The 14,310-nt window shown below is 41.6% G+C and overlaps 1 protein-coding gene across 2 annotated transcripts in view; it reads left to right on the top strand.

Annotated features, from left to right (window-relative positions):
* Positions 1 to 14,310, top strand: part of mtmr12 (myotubularin related protein 12) — a 78,893-nt gene that overhangs the window by 40,358 nt on the left and 24,225 nt on the right. For both annotated transcript variants that reach the window (XM_080212763.1, XM_080212677.1), the window contains exons 9-11: positions 2,640 to 2,746; positions 7,249 to 7,379; positions 8,730 to 8,808. In XM_080212763.1, coding sequence (XP_080068889.1) covers positions 2,640 to 2,746; positions 7,249 to 7,379; positions 8,730 to 8,808 — 317 coding nt within the window. The remainder of the gene's footprint in view (positions 1 to 2,639; positions 2,747 to 7,248; positions 7,380 to 8,729; positions 8,809 to 14,310) is intronic.

Raw genomic sequence — 14,310 nt, 5'->3', positions numbered from 1 at the left:
ATGCAACCAGATGTTATCTTTTGGAATGTTCTGTCTTTATCTTCTATCTTCTGTCTTTACTATCTTCTGTTGGCACCTTTGCAATTGAGATGAGGCTTTCTTTTAAGATATAAATGTTATTATGCTGGTCTGGCTGTCTCTCTGGAGCTGTGGCAGTTGCTGTTTGGCTCTCTGGAGCTGGGAGCTGGTTCTTATACCCTTGATGACATATCAAAATCCCCACAATAGGATTGGTTTACAGGTTATCAAAACGTCAAATTCAAACCTGATAGGCGGCTGCTGCGAGTCAAATCCCTAGTTTAAACCGATTCAGCAAATTTCAAAAACAACCCGTTGTCTTGGCAGCATCGCTGTCTAGGTTCACGATACAATATTTCAGTCTGTGTACAGCAAGCACCTACATCTCTCTTAACTCTCCAAGCACAGCAAAAAACTACATTTTTTTAAACAGACCATACAATTTTACAACTCTTAGCATTTTAGAAGTTTTTTTATAACTTTTCAAACACAAACTTCACAACGTTAATTATTTTTAAGTTAAATTGATACCTCTTCTCACCACCACCTTCTGTATTAAGTTAAACTGTAGCAGTCCAATAAACCTTACCAATTAATCAAATGGACTCACTAGATTCATACTTTTGCTCTGTTTAATTATAAGGTTGCTACTTGAGGTTTTTAAAAAATCTTTTTGTTTTTTCTATTGTGCAGCTCTTTACAGATACTCACTAAGCATATTATGGTTTTCCTGTTTTTAAAAAAATGCACTTTACTTGTAGTGATAAGCCTTTCTTTGAAAAAATTAGAAGCATTTAATCCAAAAATGAGTAAATAAGTTGGATTAAAGTTTATTTATTAGTTGCAAGTAGGTTTGCATTCACACTGCAATGAAGTTGCTATGAAAAACCCCAAGTCACCAATCCAGCACCAAACAGTGTATCCCAGTTTGGATACATTGAGGGAGAATTTAGCATGGCCAATTCATCTAACCTGTACATCTTTGGACTGTGGGAGGAAACCAGAGCACCCAGAGGAAACCCACACAGACACAGGGAGAATATACAAACTACACACAGACAGTGGCCCAAGCTGAGAATTGAACCCAGTTCCCTGGTGCTGTGAGATTAAACATAGTAAATAGGATAAGGTGCCTATTTGGACAGTCAGCACAGTCTCGATGAGCTGAATGGCCTCCTTGTACACTGTAGCGATTCTATGGGATTCTGATTGCTAGCTTAGGTGGGAAATACTAGTCAATAATCTACTTGCTTCCCTGTAATATTGCCTCTCTTTTGGCGTCCGACTGGCTTGTGTTGACATTTTACCCTTGTTGCTGCTCTCACTGATTCTTGGCCTGAAGCCCTCCTCTGTGTTTTAACCCCCATTGCTGCTTGGGGATTCTCTCACTGATCGTCTTGCAGTGATAATTAAAGTGACCACCAAATTATATTTTGATATATTTGCTCACCTTCATTGGTGGCTATTCCCTACCAATTCAAATTTTAGGTTATTGCCCTGGTGCATAAATCCCTTCATGGCCTTGCTACACCCTGAGCGGAATTTCAGTTTCATGGTCAGGAACCTGATGTCAATTTTAGGTTCCAGAGTGTGTTCCTAAAATGCCCACCTCAACATGGAAGCACCCTCTGAAGAAAAGGTCAGTTATTTTTTTAAATTTAAAATGACTGGATGCCTATCCATGATCAGGCAACCAAAGGCTGCAGAGATGGTGCGGTAGTCATGGGTGTGTTATTCCTTGTGGGATTAATCTTGGTGCCCAACGGCCCCCGCCCCCCCCCCCCCCCCCCCCCCCCCATTTCTCGACTTGAGGTGGCCTTGATGATTTGGCCGCGTTCTGGCCTGAAAACAAAGTCATTTGCCAACTGAAAAGCCCCTAAATGATGATCAACAAGAACGTATGCATTGTGTTGGTGAAGGGTTGTGCAGGTGCAGTGGGAGGAACCATTTTAACCAGCAGGCAGTGCTCATTGTAAAAGTGAGGGAGAGCTGCAGCTCCTCTAAGGAGGTGGGGCCCAACTGGTGATAACTTGTAAGAACTGGATCATGTTTGTCACCATTCTGATCCCCATCTAACCTCTTTAAAAATGGGTTTGTGGGATTTTGGCGGCGTGAGGTGGGGATCTGGCTGCCTCTGATCCACAACCCCACAGAAGATCCTATCCTCAACCTTTGAACTCTCCATCCTTCTGATGTCAGCTCATGTTCATTGCCCCCTCCCCTGTTAACTATTGTTGTTTGAAGGGACATCTAACATCAAATCCTGTGCTCTGGAATTCACTCCTTAAAACCCGCTTCTGTAACCACCCTTTATTACTTCAATGAAAACAGAAAATGTTGGAAATTATCAGCAGGTCAGCTGACATCTATAGAAAGAGAAACAGAATTAATGTTTCAGATCTATGCAGACCTCTTCTATTGCTCTTTCACTTGATGTTGGTTTTCCTTTGCGCCTATGAAATGCCAAAGGGCGTGTTTCTCCAATAAAGGTAGGATTCCTTCTGAAATGTGTGCTTCATCAATGTGCAATTGTGTTCTGGTTGCGAGAGTGTTGCATGTTGACTGTCCACATCCATATATATGTTGCATTTTTAAAATGTTTCTAAATTACCCACATGCAGCTTTGGTGCTGGTCTCATTCCAGTGGTTGTGCATTGTTGAAGATGGCAGCTCCCCCTGAAACAGCTGATGACAGCACTACTCAAATGGACAAAGCATGGATCGACAGGTCAGTAACCACCCCTGTCAAATTGTCAGTAAAGATCTGCAGCTGGGCTTCCAAATTGAAAGATGATTTTTTTTAAAATCACATGACCGATATTATTAACTTCCTGTCACAATACTTGGGGAAAGTGTAACCAATTTTGAGACACCTCATTATTAATGCAAGTCCATGTTGTAAATTATTTCATTGTCTTGTGTGTGTCATCTCATGACTAGAGAGTACAGTATAGGATCAGCGTGGACATCCACAGACCTGGCAGTTCCTATAGCTGTACCACTTCTGGCCTTCCTCTGGGCATGTTAGATGTTTGAAGTTTGGCACAGATGCCTCTCGAAACATGTTGAACCAAATTTCAGTGCTCACTTGCACATGAGCTGGTTGAGTGCAGTGCTTTCCCAGGAGAGGTGGTCTGCAGTATAGAAGTTTGTATGGCTCTTGTTTAGGGTGCCCTTGTATTGTTTGAACTGACCATCTTGATGCTGTTTGCCCTGACACAGTTCTTCATAGAAGATCTTGAGAATTTTGTGGCCATCGATATGGGAGACATGACCTGCCAACTAAGTTGAAATTTGTCCATTTTTGCAGTGTGTGCAAGAGCCAGCTAATTATTTCCATCATAGTGTGCAGCATATTGTAGCAATAATTTGTTAATGCAATTGCGATTTAAGATTACATTGATATTCTGCCTAAGAAAAATTCTTGTAATTTGAAATGCCAAAACCATAGTGCATTATTATTTTCTAATACGTCGTTTAGAAAGAGGAATGGAATCATAATTAACATAATGGAACACTGCGTTTGTATGTAGATTAATGAAAGGCACTCTGCCTGTGAGCATGTTCATAGAAAATTGTACTTTGTTCAAACAAGTTTAAAATTGATTTCCATTGAAATATGGTTCTTGGAATGTTGGCAATGCTTGTAAGGTCACAATTATTGCTGATATTAGTTGTTTCAAGAGCTTAATGGTCATCTTTTTGCATTACTGCAATTCTTACAATTGTTGCCTTGGAAATTCCAGCAGTTTACCCGAGTCACAATAAAGAGTTGCTAATATTTGTCCAAGTCGTGATGTGATTGGAGGGCAACTTGGAGGTGTTTTCTTGATTTAGCTACTGTTGTGGTCTTGGAGGTGTTATCTTAAATAACCTTGCAGAATTGCTGCAGTGTGACCTGTAACCATTGCAACTCTATTTCCTCCCTCCATATATTTGTCTAGTTTCCCCTTAAACGCAACAGTGCTATTCACTTCAGCCAGTCTATGGTAGTGAGTTCCACAGTTGGTTAATGAGTTTTCTTCCAAATTCCTTATTGAATTTCTTAGCTACTATCTTGTATTAAAGGCCTCTAGTTATGCTGTTCCCCATAAGAGGTAGCCTCCTCTCTGTATCCACTCTAACAAAATCATTCATTCATTTTAAAAATCTGTTAGGTCACCCGCCTCCTTATCTAGAGCGAAGCGATGCACCATGTCAATCATTTCCCATACATATGTCCAAGAATTTCTGGTATCATCCTTGTAAATCTTTGTTATACCCTCCCCAGTGTGTCTATCCCTCATTATAATATGGTGTCCAGAACTGCACAGTCTTCTGGGTGTTGTCAAACCAATGTTCCTATCTTCAAGAAAGGGAACAGGGATAGCCTGGGAAATTACCGACCAGTGAGTCTGACCTCAGTGGTTGGTAAGTTGATGGAGAGGCTTCTGAGGGACAAGATTTATGAGCATTTGGAGAAGTTTAGAATGATCAGAAATAGTCAACATGGTTTTGTCAAGGGCAGATCGTGCCTTACGAGTCTAGTTGAGTTCATGGGGGACCTTGCAAGGTCCCTCATGCAAGACTTCTTGAGAAGGTGAGAGGGCATGGGATCCAAGGGGCTTTGGCCTTGTGGATCCCGAACTGGCTTGCCTGCAGAAGGCAGAGAGTGGTTGTGGATGGGTCTTTTTCTGCATGGAGGTCGGTCACCAGTGGAGTGCCCCAGGGATCTGTTCTAGGACCCTTGCTGTTTGCCGTTTTCACAAATGACATGGGTGAGGAAGTGGAGGGATGGGTTAGTAAGTTTGCAGACGATACGAAGGTTGGTGGTGTTGTGGATGGTCTGGAGGGATGTCAGAAGTTGCAGCGGGACATAAATAGGGTGCAAGACTGGGCAGAGAAGTGGCGGATGGACTTCAATGCAGATAAATGTGTAGTGGTCCATTTTGGCAGGACCAATGGGAAGAAGGAATACAATATCAAGGGTAGGAGTCTCAGCTGTGTTGAAGAGCAGAGGGATCTTGGGGTCCGGGTCCATAGGACTCTTAAATCAGCCTCGCAGGTGGAACATAAGAACATAAGAAATAGGAGCAGAAGTAGGCCATCTAGCCCTTCGAGCCTGCCCCGCCATTCAATAAGATCATGGCTGATCTGTCGCTGCTCAGTTCCACTTTCCCGCTTTCTCCCCATAACCCTCAATCCCCTCTCTTATCAAAAACCCATCAACCCGCGTCTTAAAAATATTTAGCGAGGCAGCCTCCACCACTTCAACGGGCAGAGAATTCCAGAGATTCACCACCCTTTGAGTGAAGAAGTTCCTCCTCAACTCCGTTCTAAACCGTCCCCCTTTTATCTTGAGGCTGTGCCCCCTAGTCCTACTGTCTTTTTTGAGCAGGAAGAGTCTCTCCACCTCTATCCTATCCATCCCATTCATCATCTTATACGTCTCAATGAGATCTCCCCTCATTCTTCTAAACTCTAACGAGTACAAGCCCAGTTTATTCAGCCTCTCCTCATAGCTCAACCCCCTCAACTCCGGTATCAGCCTAGTAAACCTCCTCTGCACTCCCTCCAAGGCCAAAATATCTTTGCGCAGGTGCGGCGCCCAAAACTGCACACAGTGCTCCAGCTGCGGCCTCACCAATGCCCTATACAGCTGCAGCAAGACCTCCTACTTTTATATTCAATCCCCCTCGCTATGAAGGCCAGCATCCCATTCGCCTTGGTCAAGAAGGCATATGGTGTACTGGCCTTCATTAATCGAGGGATTGAGTTTAGGAGTCGGGAGGTAATGCTGCAACTTTATAAGACCCTTGTCAGACCCCACTTGGAGTACTGTGCGCAGTTCTGGTCACGTCACTATAGGAAGGACGTGGAAGCTGTTGAGAGGGTGCAGAGGAGATTTACAAGGATGTTGCCTGGATTGGGAGGCATGCCTTATGAAGATAGGTTGAGGGAGCTAGGTCTCTTCTCCCTGGAGAGACGAAGGTTGAGAGGCGACCTGATAGAGGTTTATTAGATGTTGAGAGGAATAGATAGGGTGGATTCTCAGAGGCTATTTCCCAGGGCTGAACTGGTCGCTATGAGAGGACACAGATTTAAGGTGCAGGGAAGCAAGTACAGAGGAGATGTTAGGGGTAAGTTTTTCACTCAGAGGGTGGTGAGTGAATGGAATCGGCTGCCGTCGGTGGTGGTGGAGGCGAACTCGCTGGGGTCTTTTAAAAGACTTCTGGATGAGTATATGGGATCTAATGGGATTGGGGGTTATAGATAGGTCTATGGCTTAGTAGGTATAGAAGTGATCGGCGCAACTAGTGGGCCGAAGGGCCTGTTTGTGCTGTAGTGTTCTATGTTCTATGATAAAGGTTTAGCTTAACTTCCCCATTTTACTGTTCTATCTCTCTAGGATTAAAGACTAATGCATAGTTTGCATTTTTACAGCCATAGTAACATGTGGTGCAACTTTTAGTGATTGTGTTTGTAATCGGAGATCCCTCTGTTCTGTACCCCACCTTAACTTGCACTTTCTGATTAATAATACTATCTTTCATTTATCTCTGTTTAATACGATTTCACAATTCTGCAAGGTTATTGATGTCATCCTATAATTTGTTACAGTGCTTCTCGCTATTGACTATCACGTCATGCCTCCAAGCTGGAGTCATCTGCAAATTTAGAAATTGTGATTTTGAATTCAAAATGCAAATTATTAATGTAGATTGTGAACAGCAGTGGTCCAGCACTGATCCTTGTGGAGCTCCCTCCCTTCTCCCACAATGAATAAGTACACAGCCTGGCAGGCCAAGTCGAGATGCTCTGTACTTTCAAGATTTAGCCAGCTTGATTAGAGTCACTTTGTTTCAGGTACTTGAAATTTCTTAAAACCATCTTCTCCCAACGTTCTGTGTCCTTGCTCCTCACCAACTGTGGTCAACATAGTGTACTGATTTTCCAATTGAAAGGGGTGTCACTTGGTAATTAGGACTTTGAACTGTGGACGTGAAAGAAGCGGTACTTGAAGTTTCCTATTTGTTATGTTCAAAAATCCAATCAATAGAGTAGCGTTTAAATATTTTCCATTGGAAGCTAACACAGCATCTCTCCCCACTGCTTAGAAATGTTATTGCCAGGGATGAGAGCTGTGAATGCAGCATTTGTCAGAAGTGTATAAAATTTAAACTGTTCTGCCAGCACCCCTGGCTTAGATGACTTTTACAATCTAATGGTTTCACTACTTCTGATTTGCAGGCAGCTCCAAGTTCTCGGAGAAACCCATCCCTTGAATCACACATTCAGGACTGAGATCCTTTCAGCCACACTCCCAACTTTGCAGGAAATACAGGCTTTTTACAGCAGATTTAAGCAGCTATTCTTGCCAGGTAAATTCATTTTGTCCATTAAATAGTGTAACTAATGTGGTTCCTAACAAGGAGCAATGCAACTCGGTTTAAAAGTATTCCGATCTTTTTGTTTGAAATGAGCCCTATAAATTTCACATTCTAAGCTTGAAAGTGGCTATTGCCTTAAGTCCCTTGTGACTTTTTTGTAAAATTTAAGCTTTTATTTTTGAGCCTTTTAAACAAAGGACTTTTGGTGATTTAATTTTCTGATTTCTTCACGTCATTAACATGGTTTTAAACAAATGATACTAATTAGTTCGCAGGAATGTATGAAAGTAATATTGACTTGAACTTTTTGGTAGTGTGCTAATGGGTTGTTCCTTGAAGGAAAATGATATTTGGATGTCTTGAAGTTGTACAAAACATTGGTAAGGCCATACTTGGTATACTGTGTGCAATTCTGGTCACCCTATTATAGAAAGGATATTATTAAACTAGAAAGACTGCAGAAATGATTTATTAGGATGTTACCTGGACTTGATAGATTGAGTTATAAAGAGAGGCTGGATAGACTGGGACATTTTTCTCTGGAGCATGAAGGCTGAGGGGTGATCTTATAGAGGTCTACAAAATAATGAGGGGCGCAGATCAGCTAGATAGTCATATCTTTTCCCAAAGGTAGGGGAGTCTGAAACTAGAGGGCATAGGTTTAAGGTGAGAGGGGAGAGATACAAAAGTGTACAAAGGGGCAATTTTTTCACACACAGGGTGGTGAGTGTCTGGAACAAGCTGCCAGAGGTACTAGTAGAGGCGGGTACGATTTTGTCTATTAAAAAGCATTTAGATAGTTACATGGGTAAGATGGGTATCGAGAGATATGGACTAAATACGGGCAATTGGGATTAGCTTAAGGCATTTAAAAAAAAACGGGGCAGCATGGAAGTCAGGTCAAAGGGCCTGTTTCCATGCTATAAATCTCTCTGACTCTATTTGAGTAAGCATGTACGCTGTCTAGTCTTGTCCATGATATGCTATTAGTTTGCATTTGGTGTAAATTTGAACCATTCTAGAAACCTAAAGCTACAGTTGATGCCTGATGAACAGCACTACAGTGTGTTATGGCACAATTGTGTTTTGCATATGTACACACATTTACAATGTTTTCTATTTAAAAAGACTGAGCCATAAAAATATATTGATAGGTATTGTTTTATAAACAACCAATAAATTAATTCAAACTAATTCTATATTTTAATTATTTTTCAAAGTCTTAGATCTGTCAATTTTGTACAGAATCCATGAATGAGGTCAAGTTGTCTGAGTTTGATTAACCTGTGTGTTGTTCTAGATATAGTCAGTGTACTAATAATACTGATTGTTCTTGATTAGATAATGCTGCTGAATTCTGGGAGTCTGATGTTAAATGGCTGTCTGTTTTAGAGAATGCAAGTTGGCTAGAAGCTATCAGGTTTGTGCCTCTTTCCTGTATTGTTAAATCATTATTTTTTTTAGTGTACTGAAGTTTGTTTCTTGAATTGTTATATAGAATGTAATTGCTGACAGCAGAAATGTTTAATGTATCAATGAAGTTATTCCATTAATCCTGTCGTAATTGAGGCCAGTTTAATTTTCATTTTAGACTTTTGTTTACATTTTCTAAACATTCATAGTAATGTTGAAAGTGCAATGTCATCCAAACAATTTCTTGCTGGCAAAACTTAGTGGGTTTTTTGCATCTGCAATTTTTATTAATTTCATTCATGGGATGTGGGCATCACCAGCAGCATCAGTATTTATCATCCATCCCTAACTGCCTTCCCATTTTAGAGGGCATTTGAGAGTCAATCACACTACTTGGAACATTAAAAAGCTAAAGAAAAACTTTTTTACAAATAACTCATTTAATTATTCTTGGGCTGTCAATTAGGAAAACCTCATCTTGCCTAACTGTCCAGTTCATTTCATTTTTGTGTTTTAGTATTTGTAGTTGTCTTTTTGACACCTTCTAAAATACAGGATTTTAGGACAGCCCTTGCAGTTCAAATCATAGAATCTCTACAGTGCAGAAGGAGGCCATTTGGCCCATCAAGTTTGCACTGACTACAATCCCACCCAGGCCCTGTTCCCATAACCCCACCTATTTACCCTGCTAATCTAATCCAGTAACACTAGAGTTAATTTTAGCATGGCCAATCAACCTAACCCACACATCTTTGGACTGTGGGAGGAAACTGGAGGACCCAGCGGAAACCCATGCAGACATGGGTGAATGTGCAAACTCCACACAGACAGTGACCTGAGGCTGGACTTGAACCCAGATCCCTGGTGCTGTGAGGCAACAGTGCTAACCACTGCCACCCTACTGCTTCTAATGATTTCAAAACTATGCAAATTATAAAGTTAAAAGTTTTTTAGTCACAAGTAAGACTTACATTAACACTAAAATGAAGTAACTGTGAAATTCCCCTACATGAATTGAATACCACAGTATTTGTAGAAGTTCTGTACATCTGTGTTTTCAACACTGCTTACTTGCCGTGTTGAAGAATGAAATGCACAGCCTCAAAATAAGGAGCTTCCCACCATTCAGTCTGTCGCAATTCAAAATGCTGGCAAGAAGCAAAATCATAAACAAGAGCTGGATGCTTATCTGACTACGACCGATGTGTATAGTATTTCAATTGTTGCATACAAGAAAGAAAAAGTTCTTTTATATAATGGGGATTCAAGAACATAAGAAATAGGAAATAGGAGCAGGAGTAGGCCATCTAGCCCTTCGAGCCTGCCCCGCCATTCAATAAGATCATGGCTGATCTGTTGTGGCTCAGTTCCACTTTCCCGCCCTCTCCCCATAACCCTTAATCCCCTCTCTTATCAAGAACTCATCAACCCGCTTCTTAAATATTTAGCGAGGCAGCCTCCACCACTTCAACGGGCAGAGAATTCCAGAGATTCACCACCCTTTGAGTGAAGAAGTTCCTCCTCAACTCCGTTCTAAACCGCCTCCCCTTTATCTTGAGGCTGTGCCCCCTAGTCCTACTGTCTTTTCTGAGCGGGAAGAGTCTCTCCACCTCTATCCTATCCATCCCATTCATCATCTTATACGTCTCAATGAGATCTCCCCTCATTCTTCTAAACTCTAACGAGTACAAGTCTAGTTTATTCAGCCTCTCCTCATAGCTCAACCCCCTCAACTCCGGCATCAGCCTAGTAAACCTCCTCTGCACTCCCTCCAGGGCCAAAATATCCTTGCGCAGGTGCGGCAGTATTTTTCAACACACATGTTTCAACTTCCTATTGGAATTTTGTTTAACCTTTTTCTATTTTGTTTCAGTACAAATGCATTTTTATTGCTTTTCATACGTTCATAATTCATGAAATTGCAAAATGCAGTTTGGTGTCCAAGACTTGGATTGTGCAAGTCTTCACCACTGCAAAACTTCACATCTATAAAATTTATACTCCTTTGACACAGGACTGAACCAGTGGGTGCTTCGGGAAGCACTGAGCCATATTTATATTAATGTGAAGTGATATTACTAAGTTGTTAAAACTTTGAACAATGGGAATGTCAAACTTGTGTTTCATCAATGTTACAGTAATCTCAGTCACAACAAATTGAAGAGACTTTCACAGCTTTGCAACTTCTAGTTTATGGAAACAATGCATAATTCTCTACCATTTTCAGAAGTAACAAGTTCAGATTATAGTACTTTTTGTTTTAAATTGATTCCCTGGATAATTAGATAATTTGTTGCAAATATGTCTTAATCTAAAGAGATGATGCGTGGTTATTTTGATTTTGTACAAGTTCATGCAAGAAGAAACTTCAGGGTGTCTCAAATCATTCCCAACCACTGAATTACTTTTGAACTGTTAACACGGTTGTAATGTAGGAAAACTAGCATGAGGTGGGTAACATGAACTCCTAAATCTTTTTACCATATCCTTTAGATTTCATCCATTAAATATATAATGACATTTCAATAAAGTTAAAGTTTATTTATTAGTGTCACAATTAGGCTTGCATTCACACTGCAATGAAAATCCCCTAGTTGCCACTCTCTGAACCTGTTTAGGTACAATGAGGGAGAATTTAGCATGGCTGATGCACCAAAGCAGCATGTCTTTTGGACTGTGGGAGGAAACTGGAGCACCTGAAGGAAACCCATGCAGACATGGAAAGAACATGCTAACTCCACAGACGGTGACTCAAACTAGAAATCGAACCTGGGTCCCTGGTGCTGTGAGGCACCAATGTTAACCACTAATCTATTATATGGAGTTTCTAGGTGTAAGGCCAGAAGATAATGGGATGGAGGCTTGAGTTTTAATTCATTTATGGGATGTGGGCATCACTGGCTATGTCAGCATTTATTGCTGTTGAGAACTTGGTGGTGAGTAACTATCTTGAACATTTGGAGTCCATGTGGTGGAGGTACATCCACAGTGCTGTTCAGGAGGGAGTTCCAGGATTTCAACACAATGACAGATCCTAAATGCATATTTCTCATCAGTATTTACTGTTGAAAAAGGCATGGATGTTTGGGAACTTGGGGAAATAAATAGTGATGTCTTGAGGAGTGTGCATATAACAAGTGCTGGAAATCTTAAAATGCATCAAGGTAGATAAATCCCCAGGACCTGATGAAGTGTGTCCCATGACGCGGTGGGAGGCTAGGGAGAATATTGTGGGTCCCCTAACAGAGATATTTGAATCATCAGTAGTCGCAGGTGAGATGCCTGAAGATCGGAAGGAGGCAAATGTTGTGCCTTTGTTTAAGAAGGGCTGCATGGAAAAGCCTGGGGACCACAGGCTGATGAGCATCGTATCTGTGGTGGGTAAGTTGTTGGATGGTATTTTGAGAGACAGGATCTACAGGCATTTAGAGATGCAAGGACTGATTTCGGGACAGTGAGCATGGCTTTGTGAGTGGAAAATCATGTCTCTTAAATTTGATTGAGTGTTTTGAAGAAGTAACCAAGAAGGTAGATGAGGGCAGTGCAGTCGATGTTGTCTACATTGACTTTAGCAAGACCTTTGACAAGGTATAACGTGGTAGGTTGTTACCTAAGGTTAAATCTCATGGAATCCAGGGTGAGGTAGCCAAATGGATACAAAATTGGCTTAACATCACAAGCCAGAGGATGGTTCTACAGGGTTGTTTTTCAAACTGGAGCCTGTGACCAGCGGTGTGCCTCAGATCGGTGCAGGGTCCATTTGTTATTTGTCATTAATATAAATGATTTAGATGAAAATTCAGTAGGCATAGTTAATAAGTTTGCAGATGACACCAAGATTGGTGGCGTAGTGGACAGGGAAGAAGGTTATCTTGGATTGCAACAGGATCTTGATCAATTGGGCCAGTGGGCTGGTGAATGGCAGATGGAGTTTAATTTAGATAAATGTGAAGTGATGTATTTTGATAGATTGAACCAGGGCAAGACTCACTCAGTTAATGGTAGGGTGTTGGAAAGTGTTTTAGAACAAAGAGTCCGAGGGGTACAGGCTCATAGCTCCTTGAAAGCAGAGTGACAGGTGGACGGGGTAGTGAAGAAGGCATTTGGCATGCTTGGTTTCATTAGTCAGAACATTGAATACAGGAGTTGGGACGTCTTGTTGAAGTTGTACAAGACATTAGTATGGCCACACGTGAAACACTGTACACAGAGTTTTGGTCACCCTATTATAGAAAGAGTGTAGAAAAAAATTACTAGGATACTACCAGGACTTGATGGTTTGAGTTATAAGGAGAGGCTGGATGGACTGGGACTGTTTTCTTTGACGCATAGGAGGTTGAGGGGTGATCTTATAGAGGTTTATAAAATAATGAGGGGCAAAGATCACCTAGATAGTCAATATCTTTTCCCAAAGGCAGGAGAATCTAAAACTAGAGGCTTAAGGTGAGAGGGGAGAGATACAAAAGGGTCCAGAAGGGCAGTTTTTTCACACACAGGGGTTAGCATCTGGAACAAGCTGCTGGAGGTTGTGGTAGTAGAAGCTGGTACAATTTTGTCTTTTTAAAGTGTTTAGATGGTGACATGGGGAAGATGGGTATAGAGGGTTATGGGCCAAACATGGACAATTGAGACCAGCTTTTAGAGGTTAAATAAAAAAAGGTGACATGGACAACTTGGGCTGAAGGGCCTGTTTCCATGCTGTAAACCTTTATGACTATGACAGTGAAGAAATGGCGATATGTTTCCAAGTCACAATAGTGAGTGACTTGGACCTCAAGTTCTTATGTGTTTGCTGTCCTTGTCCTTCTAGATGGTAGCAGTTGTGGGTTTGGAAGGTGCTGATTAAGAAGCCTTGGTGAGATTCTTTGGTGCAACTTGTAACGCTTCCATTGTTCATCAGTTGTGGAGGGAGTGAATGGCAACCCTTCCAGAAACAATCAGCTGGGCTGTTTTCCTGGATGATGTCAAGCTCCTCGAATATTTGTTGGACCTGCATTCATCCAGACAACTGGAGTGTATTTATCACACTCCTGACCTGTGCCTTATAGATGATGGACAGGTTTCCATGTTATCCCATCTGCCTGATTTACATTTTCCAATCCTGTTTCTGCCTTTTCTTTCTTTGCCTGCAGCAGAGTTGTGTCCTTCGGGCATGTCACAATGGTTAGCACTGCTGCCTCAGAGCACCAGGGACCCGGTTCAATTCCTGGCTTGGTTTACTGTCTTTTTATAGAGTTTGCACATTCTCCACATGTTTACGAGGGCTTCCTCAGTGCTCCGGTTTCCTTCCACAGCCCAAAGATGTGCGGGTTAGGTGAATTAGCCGTGCCAAATCCCCCCTTAGTGAGAGGGGGACTAACTAGAGTAAATGCATGGAGTTATGGGTCTAGGGCCTGAGTGAGATTGTGGTCAGTGAACACTTGATGGGCTGAATGATCTCTTTCTGCATTGTAGGGGTTCTATGATTCTTATCCTTTGTTTTGAATCATAGAATCCTATAGTGCGGAAT

Source organism: Carcharhinus amblyrhynchos, chromosome 1 (assembly GCF_965287045.1).
Source record: "Carcharhinus amblyrhynchos chromosome 1, sCarAmb.v2.hapA, whole genome shotgun sequence".
NCBI lineage: Eukaryota > Metazoa > Chordata > Chondrichthyes > Carcharhiniformes > Carcharhinidae > Carcharhinus > Carcharhinus amblyrhynchos.
Note: the sequence above shows the minus strand (reverse complement) of the source record. Positions and strands in the feature narration are given on the sequence as shown.